Raw genomic sequence first — 20469 nt, forward strand, 5'->3', positions numbered from 1 at the left:
CTGTCCTTCCCAACAGCTGGCCAGGCTCTCAGTCAGGCCAGGGTAAAGACTGGCAGATTCCCTTTCCTAAAAAGGGCACTAAAATGAGTCACTTGGGCTTTTCCCAACAATCTGACAGATTCACACTCACTCAAAAAGACGCAATGAAAGGATTAGGCCGCATTGCAGGGAATATAAGAAACCACTTGTTCAGCAAGAGAGCTATTTGCACTTTCTTTCCCTCCTCCACCCACTCGTCAACTTTCCCTTTCAAAAAAATAATTTAATCTCCAGCAAGTGGAACTGGGGAAACAAAATGCAACCTCAGGAATGGTAGTGTTCTCCTGTGGGGAAACTCAATAAACTCAGCGGAAAAATGCAGTGAATAAATCTTTTGTTTCTCTAACTTGAGTTAAAGTCACTGGTTAACAAGCAGTGTGACACTGAATGACCTCATCTTTTCCCGAAATGTGTAACTTGAAAAAATATATTTCCAATTTACAATCCCTTTTCGAAAAGCGTGCTACAAATCTACTCAAATTAACCCTTCGGAGACCAGTTAGCCTGACATATCACAGCTTGGTATGGGCTCCAGCTCCAACCAAGACTGTAGGAAACTACAAAGGGTTGTGAGCTTGGCCCAGGCCATCGTGCAATCCAGCCTCCCATCCATTGATTCCGTCTACACTTCCCGCTGATCGGCAAAGCAGCCAGCATAATCATGGACCCCATGCACCCCGGATATTCTCTCTTCCACCTTCTTCCATTGGGAAAAACATACAAAAGTCTGAGGTCACGCACCAACCGACTCAAGAACCGTTTTCTTCCTACTGCTGTCAGACTTTTGAATGGACCTACCGTATATTAAGTTGATCTTTCTCTAAAACCTAGCCATGACTGTAATACTACACTCTGAACCCTCTCCTTTCCTTCTCCCCTGTGTACTCTATGAATGGTATATTTTGTCTGTACAGCATGCAAGAAACAATACTTTTCACTGTATACCAACACATGTGGCACAGTGGCAATATAATGGCACAGTAGTTAGCACTGCTGCCTCACGGCATCAGGGTTTGATACCTGGCTTGGGTCACTGTCTGTGTGCAGTTTGCACGGTCTCCCCGTGTCTGTGTGGGTTTCCTCTGAGCGCTCTGGTTTCCTCTCACGCTCTAAACATGTGTGGGTTAGGTGGATTGGCCATGCTAAATTGACCCATGGTGTCAGGGGGATTAGCAGGGTAAATATGTGGGGTTACGGGAATAGGGCCTGGGTGGGATTGTTGTCAGTGCAAAATGGGCCGAATGGCCTCGTTCTGCACTGTTGGGATTCTATGATGTGACGCTAATAAATCAAATCATTTCCTAAATTTACAAAGAAAAACCTCGACAAGGGCAATCGTTGGAGGGACATGATTGGCACTCTGTGCCTGGAGATGGAAAGGGAGAGAAATCAGAAGTAAATTGGCCAATAATCCTATTGCCACATTGCTATCTATGGGATCTTGCTGTGTAGACCAAAAGGACTTCAAATGCTCTCGAGAGCTTTGCGATGATGAAAGGTGGTTACACAAATGGTTCCTTCTCTCTGTTCGAAGTACAGAAAGTTGCCCAAAGAATGTCACGGTCAACGTGAAATTGTACCGGGAACACGGCAGGTGATTGATTCAGGTGGATTTTCTTTTTCACAAATTTTCCGTTCTCACTGGCAGCAATGGAAGGTATCGAAGAGTCCCGCTCAAGGTAACTAAAGCATTCCCCCCACAACCCGCACTCAAGTTGTTCACTGAGTCAAAGAGGTTTACAGCATGGAAACAGGCCCTTCAGCCCAACTTGTCCATGTGCCCAGTTTTTACCACTGAGCTGGTTCCAATTGCCCACACTTGGCCCATATCCCTCTATACCTATATAACTGTATAATACTTTCCAAAAGACAAAATTGTACCCGCCTCTACTACTACCTCAGGTAACTTGTTTCAGAGGGTGGTAAGTGTCTGGGACGAGCTTTAACTGGAGGACAGTTGTAGTTCTAAGTTTTAAAGTTTATTTATTAGTAACAAGTAGGCTTACATTAACACTAAAATGAAGTTACTGTGAAAATCCCACACAGAGAGTTGCCACACTCTGGTGCCCGTTTGGGTACACTGAGGGAGAATCTAGCATGGCCAATGTACCTAACCAACACGTCTTTCAGACTGTGGGAGGAAACCGGAGCACCCGGAGGAAACCCACGCAGACACGGGGGAGAATGTGCAGACTCTGCACAGACAGTGACCCGAGGCTGGAATTGAACCTGGGTCCCTGGCACTGTGAGGCAGCAGGGCTAACCACTGTGCCACCAAATTGAGAGAACATGGACAATAGCACGGGGGGGGGGGAACAGCTAAAAATATCACTAACAGCTTCACAATGCACGCTCTCCTTCAAAAAGTCATGCAGCAAGGAATAGGTTAAGACAAACAAACATTCCAGCTATCACAGCGTGACAGCCTTATTACACAGACCACCAAACAATCTCACTATCACTTATGTTCCATTTTATCAACTTTTCCCTATTCCTTTGGCAGACTCCATTTCCACTAACACATTCGAAAGGAATTTACCGTCAGCCACTTCTTCAAGTGGAGGTCAGAACTTGCTGAACAAATGCTAACATTCTCACATCACTGCATACAACTTGTACTTGAACTCACAAACAGCAAACTCCACACAGACAGTGACCCAAGCTGGGAATTGAACCCGGGTCCCTTGAGATTGTCCCTCATCTTTCTAAATCCCATTGAGTACAGACCCAGAGTCTTCAGACACTCATATATCAAGCTTTTAATTCTGGGATCATTTGATTTGATTTATTATCATCACATGTATTAACATGCAGTGAAAACTATTGTTTCTTGCGCGCTCTACAGACAAAGCATACCATTCATAGGGAAGGAAAGGAGAGAGTGCAGAATGTAGTGTTACAGTCATAGCTAGGGTGTAGAGTAAGATCACCTTAATGCGAGATAGGTCCATTTAAAAGTCCGACAGCAGCAGGGAAGAAGCTGTTCTTGATTGGGTTGGTACGTGACCTCAGACTTTTGTATCTTTTTCCTGACAGAAGAAGGTGGAAGAGAGAATGTCCGGGGTGCGTGGGGTCCTTAATTATTCTGGCTGCTTTGTGGAAGCAGCGGGAAGTGTAGACAGAGTCAATGGATGGGAAGCAAAAGAAAAAATGCTGGAAAATCTCAGCAGGTCTGGAAGCATCTGTAAGGAGAGAAAAGAGCTGATGTTTCGATACCAGACGACACTTTGTCAACGGACGGGAGGCTGGTTTGCGTGATGGACTGGGCTACGTTCACGACTTTTCGTAATTCCTTGCGGCCATGGGCAGAGCAGGAGCCCATACCAAGCTGTGATACAAGCAGAAAGAATGTTTTCTATGGTGCATCTGTAAAAGTGTATGGAGCTGGAGGAAAGACATACTTCAGCCAACGTTTCAGATTGAAAGCATTCGAACTATTGTTGGTGAAACGTTAGGGGGAAATATTAACGGCTGTTTCCCACCAGCCCTCTAACATTACACTTTGTAGTAAATGTAATTTCCACATGTATAAATGTTTGCTTCCCTTGTTGCTAGGAAACCAAACATGACATTTTATTGCCTTATCTTCCAACGGGCCAGAGTGTGGGAGTTGGACACAGCTCCCTCTGGCTGCTGGCTAAGAGAAAATAAACCATTTTTACATTGTCTGAAATCTCTGAGGTGAGCTGTTCTGGCTTAAACAATACAGAACACTGGAGCACTAAGATTGGGACAAATCTCCAGAGGTAGGACACAGGGCTGTAGATATGTTCGATTGGACTAAAGGCATGTTTACTGAGGTCGGAACAATTTTATTCAGGTAAAGAATGGTCAACAACTGGAATGACTTCTGATGAATCAGTCAAGACTAATTCACAGGATATGGTGTTTTATGAGAATAGGAATTCTATGGCATTTAATGGACAATGAACTATTTGTTATCAAGCATATTCCAATATGAGTGAATGAGAGAAAATGCATTTCTTTTTCCCTTGCTTTTTGGAATTCTTGATAGTATTTTCCACAAGTTCCACAAGTTTTCTACGAGAACTATACGAAGCGTAGTGGAGAACATGCCCCTGTCTATCTCAATGGTGATAAAGTGGAAATGGAACTTCAAGTTTCTAGGTTTCCAGATCACCAACAACCTGTCCTGGGCGGCACGGTGGCACAGTGCTTAGCACTGCTGCCTCACAGCACCAGGGACCCAGGTTCGATTCCCAGCTTGGGTCACAGTCTGTATGGAGTTTGCACTTTCTCCCCGTGTCTGCGTGGGGTTTCCTCCGGGTGCTCCGGTTTCCTTCCGCAGTCTGAAAGACGTGTTGGTTAGGGTACATTGACCTGAACAGGTGCCAGAATGTGGCTACTAGGGAATTTTACAGTGACTTCATTGCTTTGTTAATGTAAACCTTACTTATGACTAATAAATTAACTTTAACTTTTCCTGGTTCCTCCAAGCCATGCTTTAGTTAAGAAAGCCCACCGATACCTTTACTTTCTCAGAAGACTAAGGAAATTTGGCATGGCAGTTATGATTCTCATCAACTTTTACAGATGCACCATAGAAAGCATTCTTTCTGGTTGTATCACAGATTGGTATGGGCTCCTGCTCTGCCCAAGACCACAAGAAACTACAAAAGGTCGTGAATGTAGCCCAATCCATCACATAAACCAGCCTCCCGTCCACTGACTTGGTCTACACTTCCCCCTGCCTTGGTAAAGCAGCCAGCATAATTAAGGACTCCACGCACCCTGGACTTTCTCTCTTCCCACTATCTTCCTTTGGGAAAAAGATACAAAAGTCTGAGGTCACATACCAACCAACTCAAGAACAGCTTCTTCACTGCTACCATCAGGCTTTTGAATGGACCTACCTTATATTAAGTTGATCTTACCCGAGCTATTACCGTAACACTACATTCTGCACCCTCTCCTTCCTTCTCCCCTGTGTACTCTATGAATGGTATGTTTTGGCTATATAGCGCGCAAGAAACAATACTTTTCACCGGATTCCTATACATGTGACAATAATAAATCAAATCAAATTAAATAAAAACAATAGAGTTTGATTATATCACACATCCTTTTACCTACAAGTTATTGTATATGATCTACTGAATGGCCTGCCAAGCTAATTTATGTCCCAGTGGTTTTATGTATACCAGGCACACTCAGGGACCATGCCTGAAGAGCCAAGCATCACATCCTGACACAGACAGCAGATATTGGCAGAGGTATTCGACTACAGGTGGCATCACAGATGCACTGAATCCTGTGTCAACCATGCACACTGCAACAAGATTAATCAAATAATTACTTGGAATGGGAAATCTGGTGGGGGGTGGTTATCCCTTCATTGTCTCGGGATTTGGAGTTCAAATTTAGCACTTGCTGCTTCCAGCCACCACTCGCCATCTTTGGGAAGAACAGTCCATTTAGCCCCACTCTCCTCACTCAATCCCCACTGCTCTGCAAACGTGTCTGTCACAAGATTTTTAAATTAATTTATGGGATGTGGGTGTCGCTGGCTAGGCCAGTATTTATTGCCCATCCCTAGTTGCCCCTACAGAAGGTGCTGGTGATCTGCCTTCTTGAACTGCTGCAGTCCCATGTGGTGTAGTACACACACGGTGCTGTGAGGGAGGGTAGCCAGGATTTTGACCCAGCAACAGGGAGAAAAGAACGGTGATATATTTCCAAGTCAGGATGGTGAGTAACTTGGAGGGGAATTTGCAGGCTAGTGACTTATGGGTGGCACAATGGCACAGTGGTTAGCACTGCTGCCTCACAGTGCCAGGGTCCCAGGTTCAATTCTGGCCTTAGGTCACTGTCAATACGGAGTTTCCATGTTCTCATCCACACCACACCAGCTCAGTTCAGAAAGCCCACCAGCGCTTCTACTTGGGGTGTCACAGTGGTTAGCACTGCTGCCTCACTGTGTCAGAGATCTGGGTTCGATTCCCGGCTTGGGTCACTGTCTATGTGGAGTCTGCACATTCTCCCCCTGTCTGCGTGGGTTTTCTCCAGGTGCTCTGGTTTCCTCCCACAGTCCAAAGATGTGTGAGTTAGGTTGATTGTCCATGCTAAATTGACTCTAGTGTCAGGGGAATTAGTGTGGAGCTGCCAATCAAGTGGGACTGCTTTGTCCTGGATGGTGTTGAGCTTCTTCAGTGTCTTTAGAATCACTGAATCCCTACCGTGCAGAAGGAGACCATTCGGCCCATCAAGTCTGCACCGACCACTACCCCACCCAGGCCCTATCCCCATAACCTCACACATTTACCCTGCTAATCCCCTGTCTCTAAGGTCAACTTAGCATGGCCAAGCCACCTAACCCACACATCTTTGGACTGTGGGAGGAAACCGGAGCATCTGGAGGAAACCCACGCAGACACGGGGAGAATGTGCAGACTCCACACAGACAGTGACCCGAGGCTGGAATCGAACCCAGGTCCCTGGCGCGGTGAGGCAGCAGCGCTAACCCACTGCGCCGCCCAAATCTCCAATTTCCTTGGGAAAGCGGCATTTGATTTGCTTCTCCTGACAGAACATTACAGCTCGCAACTCACTACATAAATAAAAATCTCCTCATCCGCCCTCTCAGCTTGTCATCAGTTATTTTTAAAACTGGGTCCTCCGGTTCTCACCCAGGTAGTGAAAACAATCTTTCTCTGTCAACTCCATTCATAATTTTGAACTTTTTTTTCGAGTAATCTCCACTTAAACTTCTCCCGAAAGTGTTTTAAGATGAAACTATACACAACACGTAAGTGCGATCCTTCTCCCGCCTCGGACGGCAACTTTAAAAATAACTTTTATTTTTGTAACATTCACTAAGTGCAGAAGGCAGGACTAAAATTAAAGCAAAGTTTTTGGCACGTAGGTAACCAATTTGGGCCTGGGTGTATGCCAATCTATCACTATGTCTTATGTTTATGGTGATATCTGTTACAATATCCAATATCCTAACACTCACTCCAAAAGGTCACTGACTAGTTGTTCTCAAATCCAACAAAACAAAAGTTGCTGGGTCAGGAACGCCAGTTTGTTCCGCTTGTAGAGGCTTCAGGGCAAGATTTTAAAAGCAGAAAAGTATCTTTAAAATAAGTAATGTCCTCCAATTTCTCTCTACCTCTCCTGTTGGCGCTGACGTTGTTTGGTTCAGAGTCCCCAAGCGTGGAACAGGCTCAGCCCCTGTCAGGGAACCATAGCCAGCAAGGGGCTATTTGACTATGGAGGGAATCGCAGCTGAGGCTTGTGCTGGAATCTTACTGCCCGAGGCTTGTAAGACTCCGCCTGAGGCTGACAGGGAAAGCCGTTCTGCGTAGGCGTGTTGGTAAAATTCCAGCATTTGTCTTTATGTTCATTTATGGGATGCAGGCATCGCTGGACAGGCCAGCACTTATTGGCCCATCTCTAACAGCCCTTGTTCAGGGGGCATTTAGGAGTCAACCACATTGCTGTGGGTCTGGAGTCACATGTAGGCCAGACCGGGTAAAGACAGCAGATTTCCTTCCCTAAAGGAATGTCCACACGCAATCAGACAGTCTCGGCCATGGCTGCTGCTGTGAGTCTCAGCCAGGATCAAAATAAATGACAGAACAGACTCAAAGGGCTGAATGGCCTAGCCCTGCTTCTAGCTTCTATTTTTCCTAAGACAAAGTTTAAGCTTATTGATTAGTCACAAGTAGGCTTACATTAACACTGCAATGAAGTCACTGTGAAAATCCCCTAGTCACCACACTCCTGCCCCTGTTTGGGTACATTGAGGGAGAATTTAGCACGGCCAATGCACCCTAACCCGCACGTCTTTTGGACTGTGGGAGGAAACCGGGGCACCCGGAGGAACCCATGCAGACACGGGGAGAATGTACAAACTCTGCACAGACAGTGACCCAAGCCGGGAATCGAACCGGGGTCCCTGGTGCTGTGAGGCAGCAGTGTGAACCACTGTGCCACCATGTTTCTAGTCTCGCTGACAGAGCATCCCACTTCCTGTCCTAACCCCATAACCCCATGCATTAACCCTTCCAACCTACACATCCTTGGACACTAATGAGCAATTTAGCTTGGCCAATCCACCTACCCAGCATGTCTTTTGGATTGTGGAAGGAAACCGGAGGACCCGGAGAAACCCATGCAGACATGGGGAGAACATACACAATCCGCACAGACAATGACCCGAGGCCAGAATTGAACCCGGGTCCCTGACACTGTGAAGCAACAGCGCTAGTCCACTGTGCCACCATGCTGTCCTAATACCTTCAATGACTAATGCACATATACACCCAGGTCCTGGGTTTCCTCCGGGTGCTCCGGTTTCCTCCCACTGTCTGAAAGACGTGCTGGTTAGGGTTCATTGACCCAAACAGGTGCCTCAGTGTGGGGAATTTCACAGTAACTTCATTGCAGTGTTAATGTAAGCCTTTCTTGTGACTAATAAATAAACTTTAACTTTAAACCCTTTAGAGTAGCACCTTTTATTTCATATAGTGAAATGCTTTGAGAAATCTCGGGGTCCGTAAAAGGCCGTGTATAAATTCAGGCATTTCTTCTATATTCTAAAGCTTATCGGCAGAGCTCCTTAACACTCAAGTTATGCCTTCACTGCGACTTGGGCTTCAAAGTCCTTTCGGAACGCTATTATTGGAGAATTGAATAGACTCAACAAAAACATCGGCACGGAGACACATCAGGAAAAAGAATTTCCAAAGCTCAGCGCTTACCTTCCCAAGGATAAGTGAATTTTGGTGTTTACTCGTCCAAGCTTTTCCAGTGGTGCCTCCTTGAATTGTCGAAGTTCTTCGGCAACTTTCTCCGACTTGAGCAGGTTTTGTTCAGCCTCTTTCAGCGTGAGAAGAGTTAAGGGAAAGCGGGCCGGGCGTGCGGGTACATCATTGCTCAAGAACGTGAGGAGTAGGGGGAAGAGTAGACCCACACAGCCCCTCAGCCCTGCCCTGCCGTTCAGTAAGACTATGGCTAGTTTTGGATGCCATATCAAAGGAAGGATGTGCTGGCCTTGGAAAGGGTCCAGAGGGGGTTTCACAAGAATGATCCCTGGAATGAAGAGCTTGTCGTATGAGGAACGGTTGAGGGTGCTAGTCCGTATTAATTGGAGTTTAGAAGGATGAGCGGGACGTCTTATTGAAACTTACAGATACTGCGAGGCCTGGATTGAGCGGATATAGGAAAAACTGCAACCAGAGGGCACAACCTCAGGCTAAAGGGATGACGCTTTAAAACAGAGATGAGGAGGAATTTCTTCAGCCAGAGAGTGGTGAATCTGTGGAACTCTTTGTTGCAGAAGGCTGTGGAGACCGGGTCATTGAGTGTCTTTAAGACAGAGATAGATAGGTTCTTAATTAATAAGGGGATCAGGGGTTATGGGGAAAAGGCAAGAGAATGGGGATGAGAAAAATATCAGCCATGATTGAATGGCGGAGCGGACTCGATGGGCCGAGTGGCCTAATTCTGCTCCTATGTCTTATGGACGGTCATCTCAGTCAAGGCCATTTCCTTGGCCTATTTCTGCAGAGTAAAAAGTCTGACAACACCAGGTTTTAGTCCAACCGATTTATTTGATAGTAAACGCACAAGCTTTCGAGGTTTCCCTCTTCGAAAGCTTGTGTGTTTACTATCAAATAAATCGGTTGGACTAAAACCTGGTGTTGTCAGACTTTTTACTGTGTTTACCCCAGTCCAACGCCGGCACATCCACATCATGACTATTTCTGCAGAACCAAACTTTGGACAAATCTACACTTCTGCAGTAACAGTCCAGAGAGTAGGTGAGCCTGACACGAGTGCAGAATCCAGTCAATCGTCAGAGGTCAGGTTAATCCAGTGAAGCTTTAAGGGTTGTGTCAATGGTTAATGTTACTATTGTGACCAGGGTTAGGATTTGAAGCTGGGTCCATTCAGTTGAACATCTGCCTGATGAGGGGGGTGCACCATTACTTGCAGGAGTAGAATCCCTGCAGTGCAGAAGGAGGCCATTCGGCCCATCGAGCCTGCACCAACCACAATCCCAACTAGGTCCTATCCCCATGCACGTACCCTAGCTAGTCCCTTCTGACACTAAGGGGCAATTTAGCACAGCCAATCCACCTAACCCGCACATCTTTGGACTATGGGAGGAAACTGGAGCACCCGGAGGAAACCCATGCAGTCATGGGGAGAACGTGCAGACTCTGCACAGGCAGTGACCCGAGGCGGGAATCGAACCCGGGTCCCTGGCACTGTGAGGCAACACTGCAAACCACTGTGCCACCCACAAAATTTGTCTTCTAACAAAAATGAAATTAATGCCTCTTTTCCTGCGGGGCAAACAAAATTACGGGCACACGGGATGGAATGGCAGTTAATACTGTTGCCTCACAGCACCAGTCTCCCGGGTTCGATTCCCCACTTGGGTCACTGTCTGTGCGGAGTCTGCACATTCTCCCTGTATCTGTGTGGGTTTCCTCCCAGTCCAAAAGACATGCTGGTTAGGTGCATTAGGTGCTAAATTCTTCCTCAGTGTACCCAAACAGACATTGGAATGCGGCGACTAGGGGATTTTCACAGTAACTTCATTGCAGTGTTAATGTAAGCCTATTTGTGACACTAATGAATAAACAAAACCAAATGTGATCTCACCAATTCTCTGTCTTAATGAAGCATAACCTCACTACTTTACATTCAATTTCCCCCTCACAATAAACAATAACATTCTATTAACTTTCCTAATTACTTGTTGTATCTGCACACCAGCCTTTCGTGATTCATGCACTCAGACACCCAGATCCCTCTGCAGTTCAGAGCTCTGCAATCGCTCACTATTTAGACAGGATGTTTCTTCTTTATTCTTCCTGCCACAATTGACAATTTCAAACTTTCCCACATCATGCCCTGATTTTACTGGCTCGGCTGCCTGCTCAGGACAACGGGGAATGCTGTTCTGTGAGCCTCCCCTGCCCCATGCCGGTAAAATCAGGGCCCACGGGTGGGATTTAATGGCTTCACTCATCCCCAAACCGTAAATTCCCACCTGGGGTCAACAGAACCCTCCATGGTCCGTCCCTCGCCCGCTCCAATTCCCGTGATGTGCGGGATGGTAAAATTTCGGCCCATATTCCCAGGTCTTTATCCACTTGTCTCCCTGGGTTCTAATCCCACTGCAGGGACCAGAGCGTTAAATCTGGACTCATAATTGCTGGAGCCCAGGCAACATTCGAATAAAGAACAAAGAAAATTACAGCACAGGAACAGGCCCTTCAGCCCTCCAAGCCTGCACCGACCATGCTGCCCGATTGAACTAAAACCTCCCCACCCTTCCGGGGACCATATCCCTCTCTTCCCATCTTATTCATGTACTTGTCAAGACGCCCCTTAAAGTCACTATTGTATCCGCTTCCGCTACTTCCCCCGGCAATGAGTTCCAGGCACCCACTACTCTCTGTGTAAAAAACTTGCCTCATACATCTCCTTTAAACCTTGCCCCTCGCACCTTAAACCTGTGCCCCCCTAGTAACTGCCTCTTCCACCCTGGGAAAAAGCTTCTGACTATCCACTCTGTCCATGCCTCTCATAATCTTGTAGACTTCTATCAGGTCGCCCCTCAACCTCTGTCGCTCCAGTGAGAACAAGCCAAGTTTCTCCAACCTCTCGTCATTACTAATGCCCTCCATACCAGGGCAACATCCTGGTAAATCTTTTCTGTACCCTCTCCAAAGCCTCCACATCCTTCTGGCAGTGTGGCAACCAGAATTGAACACTATATTCCAACTGCGGCTGAACTAAGGTTCTACAAATTTCTAGTTGTTTTGAAGGAACTGTCAAGCAGTCAACACTGGGAAAAATGTGAGGCCTCAGTTCCAAATATAGAACCATCAAGTCATAGTGTGGCACTGGCTAGCTTTTTGCAGACTGAAGCTTCATCTCTCAAATGCTGCTGGTCAGTAAGGTACAATCAGCGCTGGAAAAGGATATTGCTGAAGTGCCGTCAGTGCTTTTCCCAGCGTGAGGAACATATTTATCAAACATCCAAGGATATCTTTCCTCTCCTCCTCGGAAACGGGATGCTGAGTATTGGCGTACATGATCTCTTTGGCCTTTTCGCAGTGTTGTTTCGCTTGCAGAGCCTGTCCTGTGGGAGCAGTCCGGCATGTGAGAGAACGGTTGTGCAACTTTTGCCCGCTGCTGCAGTTTACTATCAGCGCATGTTACCTTCTACTGCTTTCTGGATGATCCATAACAACTAAAAAGATCGTCAGCTTGCACCATTTTCCACTCAGCTACCTCCCAGTTCCCAATGTTCTCACTTCCGCCTCTCTTTCCGGGATATGTCAGCAGTCACCCAATAGCTTTCGTATATTTTCATTCATCGTGCGTACATGCCTATCTGTGCGCGTGTCTGTGTGCGCGCGTGTGTCTGTGTGCACGTGTCTGCGTGTGTAGTGTGTGTGTGTGAGCAGTGAGTACGAGTGTGTGCAGTGAGTGTGAATGCGTATGCATGCGCAGTGTGAGTGTGTGCATGCGCAGTGTGTGTGCACATGCTCAGTGTAAGTACACAGTGTGAGTGCATGTGCATGTGCAGTCTGAGTGTGTACATGCGCATTGTGTGTGTGTGTGTGTGTGTGTGTGTGTGTGTGCGTGCGGTGAGACAGTGAGTGCCTAGCAGGCTGTATGTGTGCAGTGTGTGTGTGTCTGCATGTCTGCACATGCAGTGTGAGTGCGCACAGTGTCAGTGAGTGTGCACACGTGCAGTGTATGTATGCATGTGCAGCGTGTGCGCGTGCCTGCATTTGTAGTATGAGTGTGCATGTGTATGAGCAGTGAGTGTGAATGTGTGCAGTTTCAGTGTGAGTCCAATGTGTGTGTGTGTGTGTGTGTGTGCACACGTGCAGTTTGAGTGTGCAATGTAAATGAGTGTGTGTGTATGTGGTGAGACACTGAATGTCTAGCAGGCTGTGAGTGTGAGTGTGTGCACCAACATGAGTGGATGCACAGATGTGTGTGCATGTATGTATGTGTGAGCGGTGAGACAGTGAGTGCCTAGCAGGCTGTTCAACTCTGCTGAGCATCACAACAGACCACATGCAAGCATCCTCTGGGGAAAGCATGAGGCTGGTTTACCTGATTCCTTCAGCTGACCTATCCTGAACCACCTGAGACCATCGAACAATGCACAGGCCTGGAACTGAACTGGGAACCTCGTTTCCTGTTCAATTACAAACCAAGCTAAGATTGGTCCTGAGTGTGATTGAGATCGATGGCTTAAAGCAGGATGGGCCACGTGCAGTGTGGACTTGTGCACAGAGTGCCCCAGCTGGATTTATTTTTCAATCCAATGCAAAGGTTTCTGTGAGTGCAGTGGGTTCATCCTTCAGACCCACCCACGACTTCCCCCAAGAACAGTTCTCTGTGTGGCAGGTCCCCAGTGCAGAGCGATCGTATAGATAAACAGCTGCCAGTCTGTGCTGGATAAAGTTTGGCTCTGCTCCCCCCTCTGCTGTCTGTTAGAAAACCAGCAGCAGCCCACACTGCTCCAAAACATTATCACCATCATGTTTTACAGTGAGATGGTGGATTGTTTGTTGTTAGGACAAAGAAGCAATGATTTATTTCAGGAAACTAACAGAAGGCAGGAATGAAGATATAGGAACATCACGCTTATTAGAAGAGCTTTTATCTTCCAGACAGAACGGTTATTATTAAGCATGTTTTGGTATCATTACACAGGTGTCATCTACATGTGAGGTTTAAATGTCATAGTGGACTATTCAGCTGTGGGAGGGTAACATTACTTGCGCGCGCGCGCGCGCACACACACACACACACACACATACACACATGTTCACCTCTGGATTTGGGTGACTGTGCGGAGTCTGCATGTACTCTCCGTGTCTGCGTGGGTTTCCTCCCATAATCCAAAGATGTGTGGGTTAGGTGGATTGACCATGCTAATTTGCCCCTCAGTGTCAGGGGGATTAGCAGGGTAAATACATGGGGTTGTGGGATAGGGCCTGAATGGGATTGTAGACTAGATGGGCTGAATGGCCTCCTTCTACACTGTAGGATTCTATGACTATGACACTATGTGGTCTCACCAACACCCTGTACAATTGCAGTAACACTTCTCTACTTTTATACTCCAGCCCCTTTGCAATAAATCCCACCATCCCTGCTGTACCTGCATACTGACTTTGTGTTCATGAACAAAGGCACCCAGATCCCTCTGCACAGTCACAATTTGAATCTGCTGCAGATTTACATGCTGCACCTGCGTACCGACTTTCTACAGTTTGCATTTATACAGTGCCTTTTACAACTCTACAGAAGCGCGACTCTTGGACGTGTTGTGAAAGCAAAAAATCTTCCTTTCTTTCTAGACAAACGGCTACAGAGTTGCAGAGGATTTTCCGAGACATCTCTAGCCCTGCACCTACCTTTGATTTCCAGATAGCCTTCCGCTAAGTTGACATGTGCCCGTGCCATCTTCCAGTGCAGGTCCCCAAAGCTGATCCTGGCCAGCGCCACGCAGCGTATCAGCTCTTGGAGTGCAGGAACACCCTACAGCAAAAGAAACACCACAAACTCAAGGGGCGAACAGGTGGAAAATGCTCAAGGTACATTCGCCTGATGAAGGGGCAGCGCTCCGAAAGCTCGTGCTACCAAATAAACCTGTTGGTTGAGATTACTTACCGTGCCCACCCCGGTCCAACGTTGGCAACTCCACATCAAAATACTCAACATCCCCATCAGGATCTGAAATGATGCGAGATCAGTCCAACGTCTCAGTTGGGAGAACATGGCTGCAGCTTTGCTGGAATTCATTCCCACAGGAAGCAGTTGATGCTAAAACATTGAATGTATTCAAGAGGCAGCTGGACTTGGGGTGAATGGGATCAACGGTTATGGGGAAAGCAGGGTTAGACTATTGAGTTGGACAATGAGTTGGCCATGATCGTGATGAATGGCGGAGCAGGCTCAAAGGGCCAAATGGGGGGAGATTTGATAGAGGTGTATAAGGTTTTGATGGGTACAGATAGAGTGAATGCAAGCAGGCTTTTTCCACTGAAGCTAGGGGAGAAAAAAACCAGAGGGCAAGAGTTAAAGGTGAAAGGAGAAAAGTTTAAAGGGAATATTGCGGGGGGGGCTTCTTCACGCAGAGAGTGGTGGGAGTGTGGAATGAGCTGCAGGATAAAGTGGTAAATTCGGGGTCACTTTTTAACATTTAAGAAAAACTTGGATGGGTTCATGGATGACAGGGGTGTGGAGGGATATGGTCCAAGTGCAGGTCAGTGGGACTAGGCAAAAAATGGTTCGGCACAGACAAGGGCCAAAAGGCTTGTTTCTTAGCTGTAATTTTCTGTGGTTCTATGGCCTCCTCCTGCTCCTATCTTCTATGTTTCTATGTTACGAGTGCAGTCAGCAAGATGGACAATTGGTTTATTAAAAAATCATCTTGGTGGCAGATTGTGAAAGTGTGATGATGATTTACATAAAACAAGTGATTAAAGAGTGCGGAAATGATTTGCTAGGATGCTACAGGGACTTGATGGTTTGAGTTATAAGGACAAGCTGGATAGACAAGGACTTTTAAACTAAAGTAAAGTTTATTTATTAGTCTCAAGTAGGCTTACATTAACACTGCAATGAAGTTACTGTGAAATTCCCCTCAGTGCCATAATCTGACGCATGTTCGGGTCAATACACCTAACCAGCACGTCTTTCACAATGTGGGAGGAAATTGGAGCACCCGGAGGAAACCCACGCAGACACGGGGAGAATGTGCAAACTCCACACAGACAGTGACCCAAGTCCGGGAATCGAACATAGGTCCTTGGCGCTGTGAAGCAGCAGTGCTAACCACTGTGCTACTGTGGAGCCCATATTCTCCCCTGGAGTGTAGGAGATTTAGGGGTCATCTTGTAGAGGTCTATAACAAAAAAGTGAGGGGCACAGAAGGTAGATAGTCAACATCTTTTCCCAAAGGTAGGGGAGTCTAAAACTAGAGGGCATTGGTTTAAGCTGAGAGGGGAGAAATACAAAAGGGTCCATTGGGGCAATTTTTTCACACAGAGGGTGGGGTGAGTGTCTGGAACGAGCTGCCAGAGGCAGTAGTAGAGGTGGGTACAATTTTGTCTTTTAAAAAGCATTTAGACAGTAACGTGGGTGAGATGGGTGTAGAGGGATATGGTCCAAATGTGGGCAATTGGGACTAGCTTAGGGGTAAAAACTGGGCAGCATGGACAAGTTGGGCTGAAGAGCCTGTTTCCATGACTCTATGATTATAATGTAGTTATAGAAAATCATTAAAATAAATCTGAAGTGTAAAATAATAAAAAGATTGCACAATTCTCAATAATTAAGTACACAAATACTACACGGTAGCACAGTGGGTTAGCACTGCCGCCTCACAGTGCTCAGGACCCGGGTTCGATTCCTGGCTTGGGTCACTGTCTGTGCAGAGTCTGCACATTCTCCTTGTGTCTGCATGGATTTCCTCCAGGTGCTCCGGTTTCCTCCCACAGTCAGAAAGATGTGCAGGTTAGGGTGCACTGGCCGTGCTAAATTCTCCCTCTGTGTACCCAAACAGAGTGTGGCGGCTAGGGGATTTTAACAGTAACTTCACTGCAGTGTTAACGTAAGCCGACTTGTGACACTAATAAATAAATAAACTTAACTAAAATAAACTTATCCTTGTTTGGGCAGCCCTTCTGTAGCTGTGGGAACTTCACAGAAACAACTTCACAGCAGATTTCCGGGGAACTTTGCCCTTCTCAATTCACTGGGGAATTCTGCATCACACAGTGATTTTTAACCCTTCCATACACGGTTTATTCCCCTTTGGCAAACAGTGAGGAAGTCATGGAATTCTGCAGTGCAGGAGGAGGCCATTCGGCCCACCTAGTCTACACCAACCACAATCCCACCCAGGGCCTATCCCCATAACCCCATGCATTTACCCTACATAGTCCCCCTGTGTCACACTAAGGAGCAATTTAGCATGGCCAATCCACCTAACCTGTACACCTTCGGAGTGTGGGAGGCAACCGGAGCAACCGGAGGAAACCCACGCAGACATGGAGAGAATGTGTAATTCTGCACAGACAATGACCCAAGCCTGGAATCGACCCCGGGTCCCTGGTGCTGTGAGGCAGCAGTGCTAACCACTGTGCCACCGTGTCACTCGCCATCTGGAGGTGTGTGTGTGTTGGGGTCCTTGATTACGTTGCTTGCTTTGATTACACTGATCTAACCCCTAGCCTCCAAACAGATAAGGATTAATTGCAATTGTTACAGTGCAGGACGAGGCCATTGGGCCCATCGTGTCTGCACCATCTCTCTAAATGAGTGATTCACCTAGAGCCGTTCCTTTGCCTTCTTGCTGTAACCCTACCTCTTGGCTAGCAGCGTACATCCTTGCCCTCTGTTCCGCTTGTGCCAGCTTCTCCTCGGGCAACGCCATAATCGCCGCTTCCTTCGTGTCGTTCCTGTGCTTCCGCCGGCTTCGCGCACTCCCGTTCAGGGTGCTGGGGGTCCCAGCTCCCCCTGAACTCCTGCTGGTGTCGCACAATCTGGACCTGAGGGACGAAAATTGGAATTACGATGCTGCATGTTCCCACCTTCAGGGCAACGACACTCATGTGAAATCGCGGTTTAACTTGACTTAGGCCCTTGTCATCACTGGCTTTCCTCTCTCAGCAGAAGAGAAAGGCTGGCATCTACGGACTGTCACAACCTCAATCAGGCAATTGAGGTGGGCCTCTGAGAGTATGAACTCCCTCACTGAGGGCCAAATTGATGGGAGCTTCTTACCCTGTATTTAACCAGGCGTGTCAGTTCCTCTGGCACTCCTAGTGTAGACTGTGAGCTGAAAGCACTCGGTATGCTGGTGTCAGACTTGTAAATGAAGGGATTTTGGTGAAGGGACTTCTGCCTCTGAGAACTTATTACAGTACAAAAAGCAGAAAACGCTGGAAAATCTCAAGCATGTCTGACAGCATCTGTATGGAGAGAGAGAGAGAGAACAGAGCCATCGTTTCGGGTCTGGGTTATCCAGATTCATGGAATCCCGACAGTCCAGAAGGAGGCCATTTGGCCCATCGAGCATGCACCTACAACAGTGCCACCCAGGCCCCTTCCCCGTAACCCCAGGTATTTACCCTAGCTAATCCCTCCCCTCCCCCCCCCACAACACCTATCCTGCACATCTTTTGCCTGTGGCAGAAAACCTATACAGATACGGGGGAGGACACGCAAACTCCACGCAGACAGACACCCAAGCCGGGAATCGAACCCCAGTCCCTGGCGCTGTGAGGCAGCAGTGCTAATCACTGTGCTGTCATGTTGTCCCAAATAATCGGATTATCTGGCAATGGTGTTATAAAGTTAGATAAACAGCGTGGATGCAAAGTGATAGAGGATTACAGCATGAAAATAGGCCCTTTGGCCCAACTTGTCCATGCCAACCCCTTTTTTTTTAACCACTAAGCCAGTCCCGATTGCCCACATTTGGCCCATATCCCTCAATACCCATCTTACCCATGTTGACTGTCTAAACGCTTTTTTAAAAGACAAGATTTTACCTGCCTCTACTACTGCCTCTGGGCAGCTCATTCCAGACACTCACCACCATCTGTGTTAAAAAATTGCCCCTCTGGACCCTTTTGTATCTCTCCCCTCTCACCTTAAACCTATGCCCTCTAACTTTAGCCTCATCTACCTTTGGGGAAAAGATATTGACTATCTAGCTGAACTGTGTCCCTCATTATTTTATATACCTCAATAAAATCACCCCTAAACCTCCTACACTCCAGAGGAAAAAGTCCCAGTCTATCCAGCCTCTCCTTATAACTCAAACCATCAAGTCCCGGTAGCATCCTAGTAAATCTTTCCTTCACTCTTTCTAACGAACTGTGTAGATTGTGCATGAAGTGACTAAGTGCAGAAATTTCTTGAACTCAAGCCAGCAAGGTCAACATTGGCCAAGAACTCGTCAAAACTTTAGCTACCCTGGCCCATATCCCTCTGTACCCATCTTACTCATGTAACTGTCTAAACATTTTTTAAAAGACAAAACTGTACCTGCCTCTAAATTAAACTCCATCTGCCCACTGGCCTGACTGATCAAGATCCCGTTGCAATCCTAGATAATCTTCTTCACTGTCCACTACGCCACCAATCTTTGTGTCATCTGTAAACTTGCTAACCATGCCTCCTGAATTCTCATCCAAATCATTAATATAAATAAATGACAAATAATATAAACAGACATAAAATGTTAAAGTGGAAACAAACAGTTTTGCGGAGGGGAATGTGGCAACCAGCATCTGACCTGAAGCTATTTTGTTAAAACACATTTCTGCAAAATTCAAAAGCAAAACATCGAATAAAATGACTGTTAAAGAAGGAAATGAACTTTGACTTTGAAGAGGTAAACAGCTCCAAACAGGATTTTAAAAATATTTTTGGCACAAACTCACTGTGTTTCCTCTTCTGCTGAAAATATCCTTGAAGATGCTTCACTCTCTAAATCCTCCTCCATGGCTGAACTGTAAATAAAGAGAAAATCACTAGTCCCACACTCCTGAAATGATTTTAAAGGTGATATTTATGCACAGTGCACAAGATTGGCTTCACATTCACTGTCTGGGTGAGCTGAGGACAAGTTTTACTTGCAGAAAAGCCCATTAACAGCACAGCAACAGCAACAACAACTCCCAGGCAGGCTTCACTTTGCCCATAGCAACGCACTAGGCCCCAGATTGCTGTCAGTCAAGCCGAGGCCCGGCCAATCACAGCAAAGGAGGGCGGTGCCGGCCCGTAGAATGGACCAATGGCTGCAGGGAGGGGGCGGGGTCTACCTGTCCCAGGTAAACCCCCAGTGCAGACTCAGGTGGCTGTCAGGGGGATGTGAAGGAAGAGGTGAATGGGACCCAGAGCTTGTAAAGTATAGGAAAGGGGGACATTATATTTCAAAAGCCTTATATAAAATAGATATATAAACGCTCACAGGCCTCAGCGCCACAATTCTTTGATTTGGAATCATAGAAACCCCGCAGTGCAGAAAGAGGCCATTCGGCCCATCGAGTCTGCACTGACCACAATCCCACCTAGGCCCTACCCCCATATCCCCATGTATTTTACCCGCTAATCCCTCTAACCCACACATCTCAGGACACTAAGGGGCAATTTTAGCACAGTTTGCTACCAAATAAACCTGTTGGGCTTTAACCTGGTGGTGTGAGACTTCTCATTGTGTCCAATACTTGTTCCTGTGAAAAGCCAGCAATTCATGTGCAGTGTCCAGCTATGGCCACTTGGGGGTAGCATTGTTACACAAATGGAGAGTAAGTGAGCGCAGTTTCAGAGATTTAGAAGCATAAAATAAACTTTTTGTTAGAAGATTAATCTCCACGCAAACAATAACGTCACAAATGG

General features: G+C 46.8%; 1 protein-coding gene across 2 annotated transcripts in view; it reads right to left on the reverse strand.

Moving 5' to 3' along the window:
* ttc23 (tetratricopeptide repeat domain 23) overlaps positions 1-19763 on the reverse strand; it is a 58204-nt gene extending 38441 nt beyond the window's left edge. For both annotated transcript variants that reach the window (XR_013889770.1, XM_080216227.1), the window contains exons 1-5: positions 19512-19763; positions 17426-17609; positions 14469-14592; positions 12010-12166; positions 8766-8891 (exon numbers count right to left, since the gene is read on the reverse strand). Coding sequence is in view for 1 of the 2 variants with exons in the window: in XM_080216227.1 (XP_080072353.1) it covers positions 8766-8891; positions 12010-12166; positions 14469-14592; positions 17426-17609; positions 19512-19573 (653 nt within the window). In the remaining variant the exon portion in view is untranslated. The remainder of the gene's footprint in view (positions 1-8765; positions 8892-12009; positions 12167-14468; positions 14593-17425; positions 17610-19511) is intronic.
* Between the last annotated feature and the right edge of the window lie 706 nt (positions 19764-20469).

Source organism: Carcharhinus amblyrhynchos, chromosome 32 (assembly GCF_965287045.1).
Source record: "Carcharhinus amblyrhynchos chromosome 32, sCarAmb.v2.hapA, whole genome shotgun sequence".
In the NCBI taxonomy this organism is placed as follows: domain Eukaryota; kingdom Metazoa; phylum Chordata; class Chondrichthyes; order Carcharhiniformes; family Carcharhinidae; genus Carcharhinus; species Carcharhinus amblyrhynchos.